The following is a 23,269-nucleotide window of genomic DNA, read 5'->3' as shown; positions in this document are numbered from 1 at the left end:
GTCGCCGGCCGACAGCCACTGCGCAGCGCCTGGCCCAGCCCCCGGAGCCACGGCTGTGAGCGGGTGCGGCCTCCCCGAGCCGGCGGCGCTCAGCAGTCAAACCCCAGGTAAAGAGGGCTGAGGCCCTGCGGTGGGGGCAGGCAGGGCAGAACGCACGCCGTGGCTGTCCGCCGCGGGGCCATGCCGGCGGCCCCGGGACAGTGCCGGCCGTCTCTGGCTCGGCAAAAGGCAGCCCCTGGCTGGGTGCAAGCTGAGCCTGCGCCCGTCCCTGGGAGCTCCTTGAGGGATCCCGGAGGAAAAAGCAAGGCGCTGCTTCCTGCAGGAGACAGACCGGGAAGGAGCTTGGCCTACGTGCCAAGCAAAAAGGTACAAGGTGCGAAACAACCTGGAGGACATTGTTTGCTATCCCCCTAGCCTCTCTGCGTCTGGCTGGTGCCCTTTGTTGCAGGAGTTTTGTAAGTCAGCGCAAAGGAAAAGCATTTGTCCGTGGCATGGGAACACTGTACAAGCGCTCGGCAGCAGCCTGGGAGCAGTGCCTCAAAAGCTGAGTAACCACCGCAGGAACACAACACTTCTTGTGCGTCTCAGTCAGCACTGACCGAGGCAGTAAAGCCAAAATTGCTCCCAGCTGGTGGTGTGGCAGTAACACTCCTGTGGCGTTGTTTGTGCCTGGGCTTCTCTTCGGCTCTGTTTAATCTCGTTTGGCCAAACAGCGTAGTGCGCCTCTCCTTTGTGTGCCTCCATCTCCAGCTACTTGAACGTGATCCAAAGGCAGCTAAAGGCCACGGGGAGGGCCAGGGAAGCATCTTGGTAGTGCGCTGGCTGCCTGTAGGCACTGCTGCAGGTACACCACAAAAGGTTTAGGACCTCCAGGCATGCTTCTCAGCCTCTGAGAGAGGGGCCAGGAGAGGGGGAGCAAGGCAGGGGAGCAGCATGCCTTCCCTGCACCCGTATCTGCTGTCTGTGTGGCTCAGAAGGTCCCAATGTTACCACCCCCGGTGGCGTGGCACAAAGATGAGGAGCTACAGCCAGCTCCTGGAAGCATCACCACTGTTCCCACAGGGAACAGCAAATCCGACTAGCAGAAAGTTAGTGTAGTTACATCTAAAAGCTGATGATTTCAACAGAGTAGCTCAAGATACATGAAAGCCTTTGTGTTACAGGCTGCACAGGGGTAGCAGGAACTGAAGCTTGTTTTTAGGGTTCTGATTTTACAGGGGAATGGGAACCAGAATTTCACTTGTCCCAGACTGGTTCATACTTGTCTTATGGCATCTCAGACTTCCTTTTATAAACATGCCAGAGCAGGTGTGATGATTCAGCTTACTGTGGGTTTATGTGCTAATGTGTTGGTCCCTTGCCACCACTCCTGCTTTTGAGAGTCTGAAACTGCTTGTGCTATTACCTCGATTATTTTTTAAATTATTTATGTAGGCAGTGTGGGAGAGGCAATGAGAGAATGATTACACTTGAAATGAGAACTCTATTTGGATGAGTTTTTTAATCGCTGACATTGTGCCTCAACTACACCATCAGGCAAATGGAGGGAAACTCCCAAATGGCACAGAGCTTTTGCCTGCACTTCCCACACCACATGCCAGCCCCGAGATCTCCAACCAAGATGTAGACTGTGGCAGGCCCCAAGTTCTCCAAACTGCCTCCTTTGCTTACTCCCCTTGGATAAGTTTTCTTCTACTGCACTATTTCATAAGACCAAGGGTCTGGCTGAATGGAGTGAGGAAATGCTGTGTGTGAAAAGGAAATGATAGTGCAGCAAGTGCTTTTATCCCAATAATATGTTTTGTGTGACAGATGTCCCTGAATCTTTAGAGCCCAGCACATTCTCTACCAATCCTGCCCTGATTCATGTCTCCTAATGTTACTTTAATGCTGACTTCTATGAGCAGATCAGAAATTACTCTCCAGGTCATAACTAGATACTGAAGCTATTCAAAGGGAAGCAAGACCCACTAAGTCCAGTAAGACTCTTGATTCCACATATCCATTCTAAGCCTCTGTTTTCCTCCTTTTCACATCCATTTTTTAAGAAGATACAGTACCTGGGTATTACAGTGGCAGAAAAAGAGACTTGGTTTCTTCCAACCCTTTCTGATTTACAGCTAAAACAGTTCCAGTGAACTGAAATGTTTTTTTTTTTCTCCCAGCATCACAACAATAGTGTTGCAAGAACTGGTTCAGCTTTTAAATACTGCAGAAAGCTATAAAGACACCTAAGCTGCAGATGGCCATGGTGGTCTTAGGGTAGATGGTTGGAATGATGCTCTTAGAGGTCTTTTCCAACTAACACAATTACATGATTCTGTGGGTCTATGAAAGTAGGAAATAGCTGCTTTTAAGGTGAACAAGAATTAAGTAAAATATAAAGAAACAGTGATTCAAGTCAAGTCTTATTTCATTCAGAGAACACATAATAGAGTCCAATTATAAGTAAATCCTGCTACCTGGGATGCAGCTAAGTTGCTTAGGGTAAGTAAGGAAAAGTGGTTAGGACAGTGGTCCTCATAAAACTTAGGAGATCAAAAAATCATGTAGGTGAGACAGAAATTAGTAGAAATTATTTTGAAGATGTACTAATCATAGAATGGTTTAGGTTGGAAGGGACCTCAAAGATCATCCAGTTCCAACCCCCTGCCATAGGCAGGGACACCTCCCAATAGAACAGGTCACTCAAGATCTCATCCAACCTGGCCTTGAACACCTCCAGGGAGGGAACATCCACAACCTCTGTGGGCAACCTGTGCCAGTGTCTTAGCACCCTCACAGTAAGGAATTCTTTCATAGAATCACAGAATCAACCAGGTTGGAAGAGACCTCCAAGATCATCCAGTCCAACCTATCACCCAGCCCTATCCAATCAACTAGACCATGGCACTAAGTGCCTCATCCAGGCTTTTCTTCAACACCTCCAGGGACGGAGATTCCACCACCTCCCTGGGCAGCCCATTCCAATGCCAATCACTCTTTCTGGGAAGAACTTCCTCCTAACATCCAGCCTAGACCTCCCCTGGCACAACTTGAGACTGTGTCCCCTTGTTCTGTTGCTGGTTGCCTGGCAGAAGAGACCAACCTCCACCTGCCTACAGCCTCCCTTCAGGTAGTTGTAGACAACAATGAGATTACCCCTGAGCCTCTTCCAGTTTAAACCCTTTAACCCTCATCCTGTCATTACAAGACCTTGTAAATAGTCCCTCCCCAGCCTCCCTGTAGGCCCCCTTCTGATACTGAAAGACTACTGTGAGGTCTCCTTGAAGCCTTCTCTTCTCCAGGCTGAAGAGCCCCAATTCTCATAGCCTGTCCTCTTAGCAGAGGTGCTGCAGCCCTCTGATCATATTCGTGGCCCTCCTCTGGACTCACTCCAACAGTTCCATGTTCTTGTGTTGGGGTCTCCAGAACTGCACACAGTGCTCCAGGTGGGGTCTGACAAGAACAGAGTAAAGGGGCAGAATCCCCTCCCTTGCCCTGCTGGCCACGCTGCTCTTGCTGCAGCCCAGGACACAGTTGCTGTCTGGGCTGCACGTGCACACTGCTGGCTCATGTTGAGCTTTTCATCAACCCAGACCCCCAGGTCCTTTTCCTCAGGGCTGCCCTCCAGCCATTTGCCATCCAGCCTGTATCTGTGCTTGGGATTGTGCCGACCCAGGTGTAGGACCTTACACTTGGCCTTGCTGAATTTCGTGAGGTTGGCCTGGGCCCACCTCTCCAGCCTGTCCAGGTCCCTCTGGATGGCATCCCTGCCTCCTAGCAAGTCAACTATATTAGAGAGTCACTCCATGCCATTGAGCTAGAAGTGAGGGATGAAGGGGTAGAGACCTTGTGGATTAAAATCAGAGGGAAGACTAATAAATCTGACATCCTGGTTGGAGTCTGTTACAGACCACCCAACCAGGATGAGGGAACAGATGAGATATTTTACAAACAGTTGGAGGCTGTCTCAAGATCTTCAGATCTTGTCCTTGTGGGTGACTTTAACCTGCCAGATATCTGCTGGGAACTTAATTCAGCAGAGAGGAGGCAGTCCAGGAGATTTCTGGAGTGCATGGAGGACAGCTTCATGACCCAACTGTTAAACGAGCCTACTAGGGGTCAAGCTCAGCTTGACCTGCTGCTCTCCAACAGAGAAGGGCTGGTAGGAGATGTGATAGTGGGAGGCTGCCTGGGGTGTAGCGATCACGAGTTAGTGGAGTTTTCAATATACAGGAAGGTAGGGAGGCACTTCAACAAAACCTACACCTTGGACTTTAGGAGGGCAAACTTCAATTTGCTCAAGGAACTTATTTCCAATGTCCCCTGGGCAGCAGTTCTTGAGAACAAAGGGGTCCAGGATGGTTGGACTTACTTTAAACAGGAGCTCTTGAAGGCACAGGAGCTGGCAGTTCCCATGTGCCGAAAGATGAGCCGCAGGGGGAGGCGACCAGCCTGGATGAGCAAAGAGCTCCTGAAGGAAGTGGGGGAGAAAAAGAGGGTGTATCGCCTCTGGAAGGAGGGGAAGGCTTCTCCTGACGTGTTTAAGGAGGTAGCCAGACTATGTAGGAGAAAAATTAGAGAGGCTAAGGCTCAGCTAGAGCTTAGGCTGCCACTTCCGTGAAAGCTAACAAAAAACACTTTTATAAATTTATCAATGCTAAAAGGAAGGGCAAGAAGAGCCTCCACTCCTTACTGGACCAGGAGGGGAACACTATAACTGATGATGAAGCAAAGGCAGAGGTCGTGAATGCCTTCTTCACCTCAGTTTTCAACAGTAAGGAGAGAGGAGGAGGAGGCAAATGGCCTCTTAAACTGGGGGATGGGGTCGGGGAGCGGTGTGTTCCCCTGGAAATTCATGAGGAATTAGTTCAGGACCTGCTGAGCCATCTGGACACCCACAAGTCCATGGGACCAGATGGGATCCATCCCAGGGTGCTGAGAGAGCTGACAGCTGAGCTGGCCAAACCACTCTCCATCATTTTCCAGCAGTCCTGGCTCACCGGAGAGGTCCCAGGAGACTGGAAAATGGCCAAGGTGGTCCCCATCCACAAGAAGGGTCAGATGGAGGAACCTGGGAACTACAGACCCGTCAGCCTGACCTCAGTGCCAGGGAAACTGATGGAGCAGGTTCTCTTGGGGCCAATAACTGCGCACCTGAGGGATGGCAAAGATCTCAGGTCCAGCCAGCATGGGTTTAGGAAGGGCAGATCCTGCCTTTCTAACCTGATCTCCTTCTATGATCAGGTGACCTGCTTGGTGGATGTGGGGAGGCCTGTGGATGTAGTCTATCTGGACTTCAGCAAGGCCTTTGACACTGTCCCCCACAGCAAACTGCTGGCTAAGCTGTCAGCCCATGGCTTGGATGGCAACACTCTGTGCTGGGTTAGGAACTGGTTGGAGGGCCGGACCCAGAGAGTGGTGGTGAATGGTGCCACATCCAGCTGGCGGCCAGTCACTAGTGGTGTCCCTCAGGGATCAGTGCTGGGCCCCATCCTCTTTAACATCTTCATAGATGATCTGGATGAGGGCATGGAGTCAGTCATCAGCAAGTTTGCAGATGACACTAAGCTCGGGGCAGAAGTGACTGAGCTGGAGGGCAGAAGGGCTCTGCAGCGGGACCTTGACCGCCTGGACAGATGGGCAGAGGCCAATGGGATGGGGTTCAATAGCTCAAAGTGCAGGGTGCTGCACTTTGGCCACAACAACCCCATGCAGAGATACAGGCTGGGGTCGGAGTGGCTGGAGAGCAGCCAGACAGAGAGGGATCTGGGGGTACTGATTGATACCCGCCTGAACATGAGCCAGCAGTGTGCCCAGGTGGCCAAGAGAGCCAGTGGCATCCTGGCCTGCATCAGGAATGGTGTGGTCAGCAGGAGCAGGGAGGTCATTCTGCCCCTGTACTCTGCACTGGTCAGACCACACCTCGAGTACTGCGTTCAGTTCTGGGCCCCCCAGTTTAGGAGGGACATCGAAATGCTTGAGCATGTCCAGAGAAGGGCGACGAGGCTGGTGAGAGACCTCGAGCACAAGCCCTACGAGGAGAGGCTGAGGGAGCTGGGGTTGTTTAGCCTGGAGAAGAGGAGGCTCAGGGGTGACCTTATTGCTGTCTACAACTACCTGAAGGGTGGTTGTGGCCAGGAGGAGGTTGCTCTCTTCTCTCAGGTGGCCAGCACCAGAACAAGAGGACACAGCCTCAGGCTGCGCCAGGGGAAATTTCGGCTCGAGGTGAGGAGAAAGTTCTTCACTGAGAGAGTCATTGGGCACTGGAATGGGCTGCCTGGGGAGGTGGTGGAGTTGTCGTCCCTGGGGCAGTTCAAGGCAAGGTTGGATGTGGCACTTGGTGCCATGGTCTAGCCTTGGGCACTGTGGTAAAGGGTTGGACTTGATGATCTGTGAGGTCTCTTCCAACCTTGGTGATACTGTGATACTGTGATACTGTAACTGTGCCACACAGCTTGGTGTCATCTGCAAACTTGCTGAGGGTGCACTCGATTCCTCTGTCCATGTCACTGTCAAAGATGTTAAACAGCACTGGTCCCAGCACTGACCCCTGAGGGACGCCACTTGGCACTGGTCTCCAGGTGGACATTGTGCTGTCGATCACCACTCTCTGCATGTGACCATCCAGCCAATTCCTTATCTAGCAGTGCTCTACCCTGCAAGTGCCTGTTTTTCCAGTTTGGTGACCAGGTGGGACAGAGTCAAATGCTTTACTCAGGTCCAGGTGGATGATGTCAGTTGCCCTTCCCTTGTCCACTGTTTCTGTGACTTTGTCATTAAAAGCCACTAAATTTGTCAGGTATGATTTGCCCTTGGTGAAGCCATTGCTGGTTACCACCAGTCACCTCTGCTTTGTTTTCCATTTGCCTTAGCAGAGCCTTCAGGAGGATCTGCTCCATGATCTTGCCAGGCACAGAGGTGAGACTGACTACTCTGTAGTTCCTGGGGTCATCCTTTTTTCCTTCTTGAAGCTGGGCTTTATGTTTGCCCTTTTCCAGTCAGCAGAACTTCACCAGTCTGCTATGACCTTTCAAAGATGGTGGACAGTGGTTTAGCAACTTCATCTGCCAGTTCCCTCAGGACCCATGGGTGGATCTCATCTGGCCCCATGGACTTGTGCACATTCAGATTCCTTAGGTGCTCATGAACATAATCTTCAGTTATAGTGGGCAGATCTTCCTTCTCCCAGTCCTTACTTTCGCCCTCTGGGACTTGGACATTGTGGTTGAAGACTGAGGCAAAGAAGCCATTGAGCTCCTCAGCCTTATCCATATCCTTTGTCACCAGCTCTCCATTTCCCTTCTGGAAGGGTCCCACATTCTCTCTTTTCCTCCCTTTCTCACTAATATACCTGAAGAGGTTCTTGTTCCCCTTAATGTCCCTAGCCAGATTCAATTCCAGCTCTCTTTTAGCTTTCCTCACCTGAGCACTGTTTGCATGAACAATTTCTTTGTATCTGTCCCAGGTTCCCTGTCCTTGCTTCCACTCTCTGTAGGCTTTTTTCCTGCATCTAAGTGTGTCCAGGAGCTCTCCATTCATCCGTGCAGGCCTCCTGGTGTTCTTACCTGCCTTCCTCTTTTTTGGGTTGCATTGCCTCTGGGCCTGGTGATCCTTGAACATTGACCAGCTTTCCTGGACCACTCTTTCTTCCAGAGTTTTTTCCCATGGCACCCTGCCAAGGAGGTCCCTGAAGAGATTGAAATCTTCTCTTCTGAAGTCCAGAGCAGTGAATTTGCTATGCACCCTCCTTGATGCCTTGAGGGTCTGAAACTCTATCATTTCATGGTCACTGCAGCCAAGGCTACCCTTCAGCTTCACTTCACTCACCAGCCCCTCCTTGTTGGTGAGGACAGGGTCCAGCATATTACCTTTTCTTGTGGGTTCCTCTACTAGTTGGAGGAGGAGTTATCATCAGTGCGTTCCAGGAACCTCTTAGATTGCTGGTGCTCTGCTGTGTTGTCCTCCCAACAGATGTCAGTGTGGTTGAAGTCCCCCATGAGGACCAGGGCCTGTGATTGTGAAGCTTTTCCTATTCGTTTGTAAAGGTCCTCATCTGCTTCACCTTCCTGATAAGGAGGTCTGTAGCAGACTCCTACTATGATGTTACCTTCCCGTCCCTTCCCTTTAACCTTTACCCATAAGCTGTCTTTACATTGCATGGACTCTAGTTTGTTATTGATGTAGAGGGCAACAACCCCTCCCTTCCCTGCCTGTCCCTCCTGAAGAGTCTGTAACTATCTAATCCCAAGCTCCAACCATGAGATCCATCCCACCACGTCTCAGTGATGCCAATGACATCATAGCCCTGGAGACTTGCACATGTTTGTGATTCTTCCTGTTTGTTCCCCACGCTCCTTGCGTTGTGCCTTTGCTGGAGCTGACTTGCTGACTGATTATCCTTTACCCTGATCTTTGGGAACTCTTTTCTCAGTCTGTACTCCAACCCTAGGGTCAGATCCCATCTGTCTATGCTCAGGCACTATCAACCTATCTCTACCCCTCATGTCATCACTACTGCGTGATGTTTTCCTGTTGGCAGCTACTACCTGAAGGGGATCTGGCTCATCTCTGCAAGACTTGGACTGCATTATTTTGTCCCCAGCATGTTTCTGGGCAGCAGGTTGAGAGCCCTTACTAGTCCCCCATTGCTCCCACACTGATGTCCTCCCACACCTTGCCACATGGAAGCCTGATGACCTCTTTCTGAAATTCCTGCTTAATATTTAAATTCCTTTCTTAGAAATCAGTGTCATAGTTCTGCAGACACTGTATGTAATGCATGGCTGCACATGGACTTTGGAGACATGCACAATGTGGAGAAACTACTCCATCCCTCATGAAGTCCCTGGTTACCAAGGCAAAGGCAGGAATAAATAGAAACAATATGAATTTTATCTTTCTAAACTCTATCTGGAACCTGTGTTGTTGATAACCCTCTGACAGCAACGCCTTATCCCAAATGGTTCTGTTCTACATTTGTCCAGAAATTTCTGGTCATACACTTTTAATCCTTCCCTCTAAATAAAGAGCAGCTACTTCAGGTTGTCATTCCACTGAAACATGAAACCTGTCTTTGAAATAAAGTTTGGACAAATATCTATTCTGCTAAGAGCTTTCATCAGCCAAACAGGCATGAGCTAGCACAAAACTTGGAGGAAATCCCAGAAAATAGAGCAGTCTTTCTCCCTAAGTATCACCATAAATGTCCATACAAAGGAGTATCAGTGAAATGATGTGACAATATTTACAATTTCATTGTCACCAATAACTTCCATATTCTTCACATCAGTGAGATAGATGGGGTGGTGAGTCACTTGCTGTTAACAACAAATGGAAGAAACCAGAAATTCTTTTGTCCCATGACAGCTTGTACTTGCAGAATCAAGACAGCCTCAGCTTGAACTGATCTGGATCATCTTTGAAACCAGTGGGGTGAATTAAAAAGAAGTTTCTGCAGAAACTGCTGGGTTCTTGAGCGTGTCCAGAGAAGGGCGACGAGGCTGGGGAGAGGCCTTGAGCACAGCCCTACGAGGAGAGGCTGAGGGAGCTGGGATTGGTTAGCCTGGAGAAGAGGAGGCTCAGGGGTGACCTTACTGCTGTCTACAACTACCTGAGGGGTGGTTGTGGCCAGGGGGAGGTTGCTCTCTTCTCTCAGGTGGCCAGCACCAGAACGAGAGGACACAGCCTCAGGCTGCGCCAGGGGAGATTTAGGCTCAAGGTGAGGAGAAAGTTCTTCACTGAGAGAGTCATTGGACACTGGAATGGGCTGCCCGGGGAGGTGGTGGAGTCGCCGTCCCTGGAGCTGTTCAAGGCAGGATTGGACGTGGCACTTGGTGCCATGGTCTAGCCTTGAGCTCTGTGGTAAAGGGCTGGACTTGATGATCTATGAGGTCTCTTCCAACCTTGGTGATACTGTGATACTGTGCTATCATTAGACCATATAACTTGCCATTTCAGCAAGATCCTTGCAAAAAATGTTAAATATTGAAGTAAAGATATGGGCTGATCCAGCATGTAATTTCCTTCATACTCAAAGTTACATTAAACAATGGAAGTAGTGATCAGAAATATGAAAATGTATAATTTCTTAAGTGCTTGAGCTGAATTGCAGGAAGTTTCTAGAGACCCTGAAGAGGGAATAGTTCCCATCAGTAACATTACATTCATGCCTTCTGCCTCACATCTTGGTAAACTGTCATGCATAATTGCCACATTTATTAAAATGTCTTGTTACAGAAAGATCATTTAGCTTTTAGTGGAAGTATGTGCCTGATCTCTCAAAGGCCTCACAGGTCTGAAAGCCAGCATTATTCTGAACTTACTTTTAATTAAGGAACAAAAAGCAAAATGAGTAAGCTGTTCTTTGCAACCACAGCAGCTCCAGCTGCACTTTATTTGCTGGAAGCCTCCTCCACTTTTCACTGCACTTTCAGATGTTCACAGACCTACAGCCTTACCTATGTCTCCATGTGCTAGTTTGAAGCTAGCTAGAATGTTTTGGTGAGAAGGATTAGATCACAGGCTGTGAAAGAGAAAACAAATGGTGATGTCTACTTTACTCATAGGCTTGCTGAGAGGTATAAGAGCAAGAATCCAAACACAGATAAGGGAGTTTGATCACAGCCTGAGCTCAGAGCTGCATTTCTCTCTAACCTCACCTTCCGTCTTTCTGATTAATCCACTTTGCTTCCTAACCCCCTGGCAAACCCTCCATTCTTCCGTGGGGCACAAGGCCAACGTCTGGGGTAAGGTAGAGGGGTGGGAGAAGGTGGAAGAGTGGTTGGGAGCCCCTCCTGGGGACTCAGGTTTCTGGGAGGGCTGTTGTGTTTTGTATTACCTTTTACCTTGTATATTTCTGTATGTAACTGTTTATACTGTAAATATCTGTTTGTATGTTGAGCTAAGCTGTAAATATGAGCTTCATTCAAATTTCCAGAGCCAGCTGAGTCTAGTCTGGGGGATTTCCAAAGTGGGGGGGGGGGGGGGAGTGTGACACCCAAACCATCACACTCCAGCATCTTGTCACAGGACCAGAGCATGAGAGACAGGTGAGCAGTCATCAGAGTGCACCGTAAGGGCTGCTCTGGTAGTGATCTGAGCTTGGGGCTGTGATTTCCCTCCTCCACTAGCAGCTTCTGTACTCCTTGCAGCTGGGTGATAGCTAATGGCCAGGGTAACATTCTGTCTTTGGGTAACCTACCTTTTTATGCAGTCTGAATATGTCTCTGGAGGCTTAATATTTGTGGCCAACATTCTGATGTGTGGCATTATATAACCAGAGAGGAAATTACAGTGCTAGCAATGCACTGTGTTAATTTAAAACTAGTTAACTAGTTAACAACAACTGACTTAAAACAATTTAAAAGTAATTCTACAGATAGGCAGAGAGCAGCTATAGCATTCATATAGATGCAAGAATCATGGAATCAATCAACCAGGTTGGAAGAGACCTCCAAGACCATCCAGTCCAGCCCACCACCCAGCTCTACCCAGTCAACCAGACCATGGCACTAAGTGCCTCATCCAGTCTTTTCTTGAACGCCTCCAGGGATGGTGACTCCACCACCTCCCTGGGCAGCCCATTCCAATGGCAATCACTCTCTCTGGCAAGAACTTCCTCCTAACATCCAGCCTGTACCTCCCCCAGCACACTTGAGACTGTGTCCCCTTGTTCTATTGCTGGTTGTCTGGGAGAAGAGACCAACCCCCACCTGGCTACAACCTCCCTTCAGGTAGTTGTAGACAGCAATGAGGTCACCCCCGAGCCTCCTCTTCTTCAGGCTAAACAACCCCAGCTCTGCCTTGGTACAAAGGTTTTTTAAAACCAAGCAGAATCCAAGTTTATGAAAAAGGTAGTGGTGTTGGTAGGGTAATGTTATTTTTAGTAGTATGGGCAGTGTTTCTCTACTCCTTAGAAGACAATGGAGAAGAAGAGTCAAATCTAAGCAGTCTCAGATACCTTAAAGCTAGTAGGAAGTGTTCCTCAGAGCCTCCTTCCAGGCTTTGGTGGCGCAGAGTTGAAATTAAACCTTTAGAAGTTTGCCCTAAATAAACTTAATGCAGGGTTTATGCAGGTAATTTAACTTTTCTGATGGAAGTCATGCACCTGTATGAATGTTTCTGTCAAAATACTGGAAAGCATTTTCCTTCTCCTCATAGGAGATTTGTATCCACGAGCTGCAGTACCATCTAGTTCTAACACTTAGTACATCAGAATACTAGTTCTTGCAAGCCTCTGCCCAAAAGCACACCAAGTACAACTTCCCAGGCCTTCGGTCTTGTCTTCATCACATCTGAAATTCTCGGGTATTAAATTGGTGAAAGGCCTGGAACACAAACCCTATGAGGAGAGGCTGAGAGAGCTGGGGTTGTTTAGCCTGGAGAAGAGGAGGCTCAGGGGTGACCTCATTGCTGTCTACAACTACCTGAAGGGAGGTTGTAGCCAGGTGGAGGTTGGTCTCTTCTCCCAGACAACCAGCAATAGAACAAGGGGACACAGTCTCAAGTTGTGCTGGGGGAGGTACAGGCTGGATGTTAGGAGGAAGTTCTTCCCAGAGAGAGTGATTGGCATTGGAATGGGCTGCCCAGGGAGGTGGTGGAGTCACCATCCCTGGAGGCGTTCAAGAAAAGACTGGATGAGGCACTTAGTGCCATGGTCTGGTTGACTGGGTAGAGCTGGGTGGTGAGTTGGACTGGATGGTCTTGGAGGTCTCTTCCAACCTGGTTGATTCCATGATTCTATGATCTCCATTGATCCTAATTCAGCCGTTGATGACTGTGAAATGAATCTTCTTTCACCTTAAGACAAACTGGATCAGATGAGAAGCTAAGGTAAAGAAACATTAATTCCCATATGTCTGCTGTTTTTATCCTAGGAGCGATCCAGATGCACGCATGATAACTAAGAAGCCTTTGCAATGCCTGTAATGATATCTTATATTGCTGCAGAGGCAAAAGGACAGGTTTAATCAATGACACCAGCACTGCAGTGTGTCCTTATGCTATGAAATGCAGGCTTCCAGACATGCTCTGCATGTATTTGCTGTAGCCAAGGGTAATACAGAAGATTTTAAAGTGTGAACATTTTGAACTATTAAAAATTCCGTTTGTGCATTCAGAACAACCTCACTGGTTGTTTTTTTTTTCTTTAAAAACAAAAGGAACTTTCTGTTTCCCTAACTACTGTTTTGCTTCAGGCTTTTTCCCTTAAATAGCCATAGTCTTATGTTACTTGTCAGTTTCAAAAGACAATCACACGTGCAATACTTTTGTCCTGTCAGCTGGTAGTGGATTTCAAAACAGGATGCCTATTTTTCCCCCCATTATTCACAACAGTGAGACACAGAAGTCTCAGCTTTTGTTTTCAGATGGTTCTACAGATTCAACCTGGTGATTCATTCTTCCGGTAGCTATACTTCCAGGAAAAGACAAAGTCCTGGCTCTTCTCCAAGTTATCCATAGACTGCTTGAGAGTAAGATCAGAAAGCACTCCTGCAACTGGAACACTTTCTAAGAAGGGAAAAATTGAACAAAATGCCCCCCAGAGCTGGTGTTACCATCGAACAGATAGGCAAGAGGCACATGGTCTTGGAAGGGCATATGTAGTACTAAGGGTAAAAATAACAGCAGAATTTACAAGATTTAAGATTGTTTTTTGTCCCTAGGAAACTCAAACAAGCATTTGCAAGCAGCCATTCTCCATTTCTGGGATGATGGTCACTGAAGCTGCGTGGCTTACAGAAAATCCTGTCATTTAATTTCAAGCATTTTAGGAGACTTTCAGCTTCTTGTTGCAATTGCTGTGGGTAAGAACTTACCCATGGATTTGGGAATTTTTCAAGAGTCATTATTCACATAGAAGCTGGTAACTATGGTTTCAGATGTCTTGTCTCTGGCATACTGCTGCTCACAGATGAAAGGAAGCCTGGTTTTGCATCAGGAAGCAAGGGACTACAGGGTTGTTTGATTACAAACACAAGCATAAGACATTGAGAGAAGAGGTTAGATAAAAACATGCACAAATCTATCTGCAAATAACCATTGCAATAAATGTAAAAAGTTGTCTGGAAGTGGAGTTCATTTGAACACGGGCAGACAGCAGCTCACATATATGGAGCAAATGGGCCAAAGAGACAGAATTACCTTCCCCTGTGAGCCCACAAGCCAAAACACAGCTGGCAGCACAAATACTAGTCCTGTCAAGCCTGGCAGTCTTCATTTATTATGCACCCTGCAAATAATTATACATACAATTAAGCTTCTAGCTTAGAAGCTCCATTTAGTAGTTGGCAGGATATGTTCCTTGGTAGTATAGATCTTTTGACCTCGTTAGCCCCACATCAGGAATGAGTCTGGTCCTTTGTTCAGAATCCTGTGTTCAGGATAAATCATAGGTCCTTTTCATCACATCTTGGGAATATCAATTGCTTCTCCTTCAGCTGTAATCACAATCTGATTTAGATTTCACTTCAGGATCTCCCCTGGCCTTTGTTTTAAAGGCTGTGTGCAGTTCTCCTGGCAATTGCAGCAACTTTCCCAGAGGGTTTAAATTAGGATTAACTTCCCACATTTTTGAAAGTTGCTTTCCCTTTTGTGAGGAAGCAAACATACTCTCTCCCACCACACATGATTAAAACTTACACATAAGCTATCACTTGGAGCAGAAGTGAAGGTCTGTGTAACAAACTTGCATCTCTTTAGTGAATAGTGATTGTCACATTTATAAAGTGCCATCCACAGTGACATTAACACTTGCTGGAATCCATTTGGCAGCTCGTACCTTTGTGCTATGACTTTCTAGGTTGCATTTAGGTTACGTTTTCTTTGAGAGCACAAATGGAGAATACTTTTTACCTTTATAAGAGCAAGGTTCAGACTGAAAGAAAAAAAAAAAAAAGGCAAACCTACAATGCCACAAGAAGTAAAAAGCTGCTCTGCTCCTCTGTTCCTGGAAGAAAGATGCACAGTGCTTTTGAGGAACAGTGAACAGATCTAGGGACTCTACTGAAGTTACTCAAGGTGCATCTTGCTCCTGGCAGCTGCAGGGCATGTGTCACTGCCCTGACAGCATCTGTTCATGTTCTGACTGCTGTGCATTCCAAGTCTGCCCACCGCAGCTCAGCTGGGCAGCACTTAACAAGAAAACCTGCTATAACCCACTTGCCAAGAAACATTCAAGCCTTCACCTTCAAGCATGGCTGCCAGGTGCAAGAGGGGAAGGTCTCCCTAAACCAAGCTTGGCACAGTGCATAGTTGCTGGCTGCAGCGCAGTGGCAGCTCCCACTGCATTGCCCTGCTCCGTGCTCAGAGCCCAGCCAGCATGCCAGGGCAGGGTATTTTTATGTGCCAACTTTCAGGACAACACTGATAGCTGGTCCTTCTTTTTCTGAGTGAGTGACTGGCACTTGTTAAGTGTGCAACTGAAAGATGGAGACTTCATTTGAGGATCACACCTACCTAAAATCTAGGCCTTTGATCTGTGTCCTCCTTGCCCAAGTTATCTTTGTTTAATGCAGCAGTGTTCAAATGAAACTCGATGTAATCTCAAAGAGGTTGAGATTGAATGCTCAGTGCTAATCCAAACTGCAAATACTGCATGCATTTAAAGCTGAGTGATAAACTGTTTTCTTGTCTCACAAAAAAAACCCAGCTCTCACGATTTTAGTAAGTGTTTGCCCAGTGCAGTGGATGACACAAATTCTTTCCTATCCATTTTTTTCTGCAAACATGCAAGCTCAAGCCTCATTTGGAACAGGCTGTAGATCATGATCAGGTTTCTTCCCAAGTGTCTGCTTCTAGCTTTAAGTGAGCAAGAAAATACTCTTGTGAATCTTACTTCCATCAACTTGCAAGTCCCTCTTCCATGGTGATTTTCACCTTGAAGCTGGAGTGCCCTTCCCAAGTGATGTGCAGAAATAACATGCTGCCATCAGTGGGACTGGTGCTTGCCAGTGTTACCATCAGCTCCTCACATGGAACAGCAGTGATTGCTCCCCGTTACCTGGAACATTGTGATTGCTACTGTGCAATAGGACTTACTAATCTTTATGGGCCAGCTCTGCAATCAGGAGAACTTAATAAAACCCATTCTTCTTCACTGTCATCTCTATTGACAACTGCCCTGTCCCAACTGCATCCTTGATGAACCATGACAGCCCTGAAACCAGGTAAGGGGTGAACGCTACAAGCAATGGGAAATGCTTCAAGCAGAGTGGAAAAACAGTTTGGTCAAATGGGTTATGTATGAGCATGGTATTTAGCATCTGTAAATGAGGGGAGGTTGCTGCCCTCTGGGTGCCTTGCTCAGAGAGAAAGGGCAGTAACTGAGGGTCCCATGGCACAGACCTCTCTTGCCAGAGCAGTAGGTTTCGTCTCAATGGCTGTTAGTAATTTATTTTCAACTTATGCATTCATTATTGCCAGGATCTGCCATCCAAAATGTGGAACAAGGTGTGTGCTGCCTGTCGTACATCAAAGTCATTGATGTCTTTATAATGGAAACTGCCTGATGATTCGCTGGGGTAAGTCATGCAAAACAGTAGAAAGAAGAGACAAAAAACAGGAAGAGAACCAGGACCGATAATAAATCATGGTAGATGATTTTCAGTATATTGCTATAGTAGTAAGTCAATAGAGTGCTAAGCTGCATAAATAAAAGATAATGTGTTTCATCTCTGCAGGGTGTTGCTCAGGCTATACTTATTAGCAGGCTTGCCTAGTCTGTAGAAAATACACAGAGCAACAGATTTTGTTATATTATGCTGATAAAATAGACCTGTAATAAGATTTTAAGAGTTACTTGGCCAAAATTGAGGAGAAAATTATTTTTCCTCATTACTACAGCTACATGAAAACATGCACAGATAAGAAAATCCACTCTTTATTGCCAGGCTAAGATATGTGGAAGCAGAAGCTTAAATTCTCCTGGAATGCTGGGGAAGTGGGATAGTTTGCTGTTTCTGTGATTTCCAGGGATTAAAGTCATCTTCCTCTTGTTGAAGACCTACATGAATAAGGCTATGCAAGGAAACAGGCTGCTGATTGCTTTTCTCTCTCTGCCTGGTTGTATAAGTCCTGATGCTCTACAAGAATGCTAGTGCAAGGGAAAAGCAGCCATCCTCTCTTCTCCTTTGCAGCACTACACACCAAAACCAAGTATGAAACCACTGGGAAACTTCAGCTTCTGTGAGGCAGAGGAACCAAAACCTTGATGCCCAAATAGCAATGAGACACATCACATGCTCCAACCACTCAGAGTTCCAGTATTTTTCATCTACTGGGACAAGTACATGGGGGCTTGGCTATTGCCCTTGATGGCTGGGTCCTGGTGCTTAGCTGCTTGGTGAGCCATTCTTGTTCACTTCTTTACCCCTGAACAAAGATTTTCCAGTGCCCCAAACTGAAGCTTTGCCAAAGGGCTTCCTGAGGCTGCTCTGAAGCCTGGACTTAGCAGAGGTCCAGCTTGCTTCTGGGATCCCACAAGGCACTTGTTGCAATTGTACCTCCCTTCATTGAAGCCAGGCAACCCTATCACATGTGCTGGCATGGCTGCAAGGAACAGGATGGACATAGTGTAAGAAAGACCTTCAGGGATCAGTGCTGGGCCTGGTCCTATTCAATATTTTTACTGATGAGCTAGACCAGGGGATTGAGTCCAGCATCAGTAAGTTTGCAGATGACCCCAAGCTAGGCGCAGGTATCAATGTGTTGGAGGGTAGGAGAGCCCTGCTGGACAGGTGGGCAGAGGCCAATGGGATGAGATTTAACAAGGCCACATGTTCTACACTTGGGCCACAACAACCCCAATCAGTGTTACAGGCTGGGGACAGAGTGGCTGGAGAGCAGGCAGGAAGAAAGGGACCTGGGGGTACTGATAGATAGTAGCTGAAGGTGAGCCAGCAGTGTGCCCAGGTGGCCAGGAGAGCCAATGGCATCCTGGCCTGTATCAGGAGCAGTGTGGCCAGTAGGACAAGGGAGGTTATTCTTCCCCTGTACTCAGCACTGGTGTGCTAGTTTGAAGCAGGCTAGAATGTTTTGGTGAGAAGAACTAGATCATAGGCTATGAAAAGGAAAACAATGGTTATGTCTACTCCCCTCACAGTCTTGCTGAGAGGTATGGGAACAAGAAGGGAAAGCATTAGATAACACTTTTCGCCATTTTTGCCTTCACTTTCTGGCTGGGCTCGGACTGAGCTACATCTCCCTAACCTCACTGCCACTAACCTTGCTTCTTAACCTCTTGGATGAACCTCTTTTCTTCCTTAGGACTGGGGTAACGTTGAGAGGGGCAAGGGGAAGGTGCAGGGGTGGTTGAGAGCCCCTCCTGGGGACTCAGGTTTCTGGGAGGGGAGTTGTGTTTCTGTATTACTTTTTCATTTGTATATTTCTGTCTATAACTGTATATACTGTAAATAGCTGCTTGTGTATTGTGCTAGCTGTAAATAAATAGCTTCATTCATATTCCCAGAGTCCGGCTGAGTTAACTGGGTATTTCTAAAAGTGTGTGGGGGTGGGGTACATCCAAACCACCACAACTGGTCAGGCCACGTCTTGAGTCCTGTGTCCAGTTCTGGGCCACTCTAATTCAAGAGAGATGTTGAGATGCTGGAATGTGTCCAGAAAAGGGTGACAAAGCTGGTAGGGGCCTGGGGCACAAACCCTATGAGGAGAGGCTGAGGGAGCTGGGGTTGTTTAGCCTGGAGAAGAGGAGGCTCAGGGGTGACCTCATTGCTGTCTACAAGTACCTGAAGGGACATTGTAGCCAGGTGGGGAGTGTCCCCTTGTTCTGTTGCCAGGCAACCAGCAACAGAACAAGGGGACACAGTCTCCAGTTGTGCCGGGGGAGGTCTAGGCTGGATGTTAGCAGGAAGTTCTTCCCAGAGAGAGTGATTGCCATTGGAATGGGCTGCCCAGGGAGGTGGTGGAGTCACCATCCCTGGAGGTGTTTGAGAAAAGCCTGGGTGAGGCACTTAGTGCCATGGTCTGGTTGACTGGCTAGGGCTGGATGCTAGGTTGGACTGGATGGTCTTGGAGGTCTCTTCCAACCTGGTTGATTCTATGAAGCTGATTCTATGAAACAGCCACTTGGCATCATGGCTGCCTGGCCGAGAGGTGCAGCTCCAGCTGTGGCTCCTATGACTGTGCTAGCAGGCTACCTCCCTTGGCACTGAGCCATGGGACAGGGCCTGCAGGGCAGTGGGAGCACAGCTTGTTCAGCTGCTCTTGTTGCTGTCGAAAATAGTCAGCCAGGTACAAACAAGCCATAGTACTGCTCTTCTTGTGTGAGAGAGTAAATTATGCCAGGTTTAATATTAATTAGCACAGATGCAAGCCAACTCTTATTTTTACTTGAGAATTAATTACTGCACTAAACCACAACAACCCTCCAGCTTTTTTTCTCTTCCCCCACCACCCTCACAAAAAATCAGTGGATGCAATACCAGAGAGAAAAACCCACCAACTTTGAAATGACTGTTTTGTGTGAAACCCACTTTTTCACCTCCTGAGCCAAGTGAATCTCCTGTCCCATCCAACAGTTAAATCCCAGTCCATCCTAGACCTAAGAGTAGGACCTGCTGTCCTACAGCTTTCCAAGATGACTAGTCTTTGGAGCAACACTGGACCAAAGTGTCCCAAAAGTGCTGAAAGCAAATCTTTGAGGTTCCCATGTAATCCATAGTGAGGTCAGATTTCTCTGGAGTTAACAAGGCATTGCAAACTGTCAGTAGTGTGTAGAGATGCTTAGCTAACACAGCTTCAGGAGCTTGCCAGCAAGTGAGAAAGTACAATTCATCACTCTGAGGGAGTAATCCTCATATAAACCATTTAGTTCCTCCCTTTATCATGCCTGGGATTAAGTTATACAGAGTCTAGAAATGCAGCACCTGAGACTTTCTCTCTTCAAAGAGAGTAGGCATGGTTTTATCTGAAAACTCTGTGTCTGTGATCGTAAGGGAGAGACAAAATTAGGATTTGTCCTGCAAACTCTAAGCCTGCGTACCTTTGGAATCACTGCCAGCATAACAGCAGGATTTCGCAATACTTTGTGTGTTCTTTAGTCTTCTGCAGAGCCGTTCCTCTTATCAGGGACCAGAGTTACATTTTTGTGGCCTTAGTGAGGTGATCCGTTGCAGAATGATGTATTTGTGTTTATTAAGGCCTCTGCCTGCTAAGGGTAATCTTGCCCTCTAATCCATTTTCTTTGGGAGTGCATTTGAGCATTCCAATCCTCTGAGAAGCTCTTGGGTAGCTGCGACCTACCGAGTGAAAATGCTGCTGGAGACTTTCAAGTCAGGGAAACGCGTCCCTGAGAATCGCAGCAGCCATGTAATGTTGCCTCCGCAGGCTGCATGCAGGCAATACGCAAAGCAGCAGATTTAAGCCAGAAGCAAGCGGCAGGATGCAACACGGTACACACCCAGCTGCTTGAGGGACTTCACCGTAAAGTCATCAGAACCCAACAGAGAACTCCCATGCGGCTGCTGCAGCGCCCACCCCGGCACACGAGCTGCCTGTACAGCATACGTGGGGTGAAGAGGGCGCAGCCCCGGACCCACCTAGAAGCTCTTAAAACCCTCCATAATGATGCGAAAGAGCCAGCGAGATACGCAAACCAACTGCCTTTTCAACTTGAAGCACAGCCCGCAGCCCTACGGAGGACTCTGCGCTGCTGCACGCAGGCACTGTGGAGGCAGCGCAGTGCAGGCAGACAGGATGCCAGCAGTGTCCCTACACTCGCGTGTGCCTTTACCATCTCCGGCGCTCCTGCTGCTCCCGCTGCCCGCGCCCGCCGGGACAGGGACAGCGCCAGCGCTGCGCGCCAGGGGCGGGCCCGGGGCGGGGCCTAGGGGCGGGGCCGGCCCTGCGTGCGCGCGTGGGGACGGGAGGGGCGGTGGCGGCCGCGTGATGAACCCCGCAGCCGTTGGTGGAGCAGCGTCATGCGGCGCTCCGGAGGGAGGTGATTGGGCGGGAGCAGGGCGGGGCTGGGCCTCCCTCCCGCTCCCGCGCCCCCCCTCCCTCTCCCCTCGCCCTCCCCCCGCCTCTCCCCCTGCCGGGGGGGCCGGTGGCCGCTCGCGCGGGGGCTGTCGCTGGCCGCACGCAGGAGGCGGCGGCCGCGTTACGTGGCCGTTGGGGCGGGCAAAGGCCTGCCCTGGCCTGGCCTGGCCAGGGCGGAGGCGACGGTGATGCGGCACTGAGGCCCGCCCCTCCCTCGGTCCCGCCTCTCAGCCCGGCGTCTCGGCTCCCCCTCCCCCGCCCCAGCCCGGGAGCCGCGTTAGCCGGGGCCCGGCGGGGGAGCTGCGAGCTCCATGGGCAACACCGTCACCTGCTGCGTATCCCCAGACGCCAGCCCCAAGCTCAGCCGGGCCCGCGGCAGCGGCGGGGCAGCGGCGGGGCCCGACCGCTGGGTAGACGCGTATCAGGCGGCGGCGGCGGGTGGCGGCTTAGGATCGGCGGAGGCCGAGTCGGCGGATTCGGATCCTGGCAGCGGCGGCCCCCATCTCCAGCACATCAGCGACCGGGAATTCCCGGATGGTGAGCGACGGGGCCGGCGGTCAGCGGGGAGTGCCGCGCACCACATCCCCGCTCTGCCGACGGCTCTCTCCTTGGTAGCCCTGCTGCGCTGTGGGTGGGTGCCCGGTGGGGGTGGACGGGCAGCCCAGGGCGCGGCGCTTCCTCGTTCGCGGCGCGCCCCCTTTGTCCCGGCGGCGGGGAGCGTGCGATCCAGCGAGCCCCTCGGGGATTGCGGGGCGGGTTCCGCCGATCCGGCCCCGCGCCGCGCCCCAAGCAAAGTTCCCCGCGGCTGTCACCGCGCCGACAGCTCCGGGGTTCCCTGCGGGCGCTCCGCCTTGCTACCGCCGCACGGGGGAATCTAGTCGCCGGTCCGGGACCTCTTCACGAAGTACAAGACATGAGGCGACTGCAGCCGGCGCGGCTGCTGAGCAAGTAACGCGTCCAAGGGCAGAGCTGCTGCTGATTTCCCCGCCCGCTCGGGGAGTGCCCTGTCGGGGTCCTTGGCTGCCCCGCCGCAGAGAAGACTTAGGGAGCCCGAAGGAATCACGACAGAGCCTCCGGGTGCTCCCTTTTGAAGTGGAAGTCTGACTGCTTGTTCCTACTTAACTGTGCAGTCATTAGTCGTAGCATTCAGAGAGTTAGCAAAAGCTGCTGCGTTTCCAGTCTCTGTTGAGCGGGAGGAAGGAAGAGGGTGTGTGGGGAATAAGAGAATTAAGAATTACAAAGATTGTGTGCCTATGACATCATCGTGGCTGGACGTGGGTGATTTGTAATCTAACAATGTAGAGTTCTCTCTTATAGCTGTGGATTCATTACACCAAGGTTCTTTGTCTTGTAGTTCTCCGTGTTCCAGATTTGCTTTCCTTGAGCTCATGGGAAAGTATATGTTTGCTGTTCAGCTTCCTTCCAGTTATACCTGGAGCAGTGGTGTCACACAGGCTTGCTCTGTATTTCTTCTCCTTTTCAGACATGCCTAGGAAGAGCTTGCAGGTTTGTGCTTCAGTGAGAGTTACCCAAACAACATGTAACAGGTTAGGAGTGTTCCTGTCTGTATGTTCACATGATACTTTAAATGTATGGCACAGTGTAATAGCTTATGATATTCAAAACTTAGTTTAATGAACAAGTGTCTTGCTATTCCTTTTCATAATTATAACCACACCTGTGTGAAATGTAGTCGGTTGAAAAAAGATAATCTGACATCTTTAATGCATGGTGCAGACAATAACAATTATCACTGCCCTGCCATACTTATCTTGAAGTTTGGAGAAAAAAAATGCACTATCAGAGAAAGTGATTGCAGAAGAGTCCAAGGAAGCCTTCAGAAATGAAATTACTAAACTTGAATTGTTCTGCACAGCATTATGTGGTGCAGTGGATGCAGAAATGAGGTGGAACAGTCAGCCTGTTGGATCTTCTTCGAGGCAGCTGTGCAGTGCAGCAGTAGGAGAAATTATATTTGCTATCTAGGAGACTTTTTTTTTTTGGTGAAAAGGTAGTGCAGAAGTCTCAACGTTCCCATACCCAAGGTAGGAGAAGCTAAACTCCCTAAAGATTCTAATAAGCCAAGCAAAAATGCCTAAGCTAAGTAAATCTGCTGAGGAATAAGGGTGTTGCAGTCTTTAGTATGTGATCATGTCAGCAGTGCTAAGTGACTAGGTTTAATTGTGAATTTAAAAAATTGTGAATGAAAAAATCCAGATGTCAGAACTGACTTTGAAGTAGGGAACTGTTTTAAGTTTTTGAATTCACATAGAAGTGTAAGTCCAAGAAA

The 23,269-nt window shown here is 48.9% G+C and overlaps 1 protein-coding gene and 1 long non-coding RNA gene across 2 annotated transcripts in view; both read left to right on the top strand.

Annotated features, from left to right (window-relative positions):
• Positions 1-45: 45 nt before the first annotated feature.
• LOC135184846 (uncharacterized) lies at positions 46-18,365 on the top strand. The gene is made up of 3 exons (XR_010306216.1): positions 46-107; positions 16,408-16,505; positions 17,121-18,365. It is a non-coding gene; the product is annotated as an uncharacterized LOC135184846 (long non-coding RNA).
• Positions 18,366-21,021: 2,656 nt separating this feature from the next.
• Positions 21,022-23,269, top strand: part of CCNYL1 (cyclin Y like 1) — a 37,768-nt gene continuing 35,520 nt past the window's right edge. The window contains exon 1 of the mRNA XM_064160982.1: positions 21,022-21,516. Within this exon, the coding sequence (XP_064017052.1) occupies positions 21,291-21,516 (226 nt within the window). The 5' untranslated portion in view covers positions 21,022-21,290. The remainder of the gene's footprint in view (positions 21,517-23,269) is intronic.

Source organism: Pogoniulus pusillus, chromosome 2 (assembly GCF_015220805.1).
Source record: "Pogoniulus pusillus isolate bPogPus1 chromosome 2, bPogPus1.pri, whole genome shotgun sequence".
Classification (NCBI taxonomy): domain Eukaryota; kingdom Metazoa; phylum Chordata; class Aves; order Piciformes; family Lybiidae; genus Pogoniulus; species Pogoniulus pusillus.
Note: the sequence above shows the minus strand (reverse complement) of the source record. Positions and strands in the feature narration are given on the sequence as shown.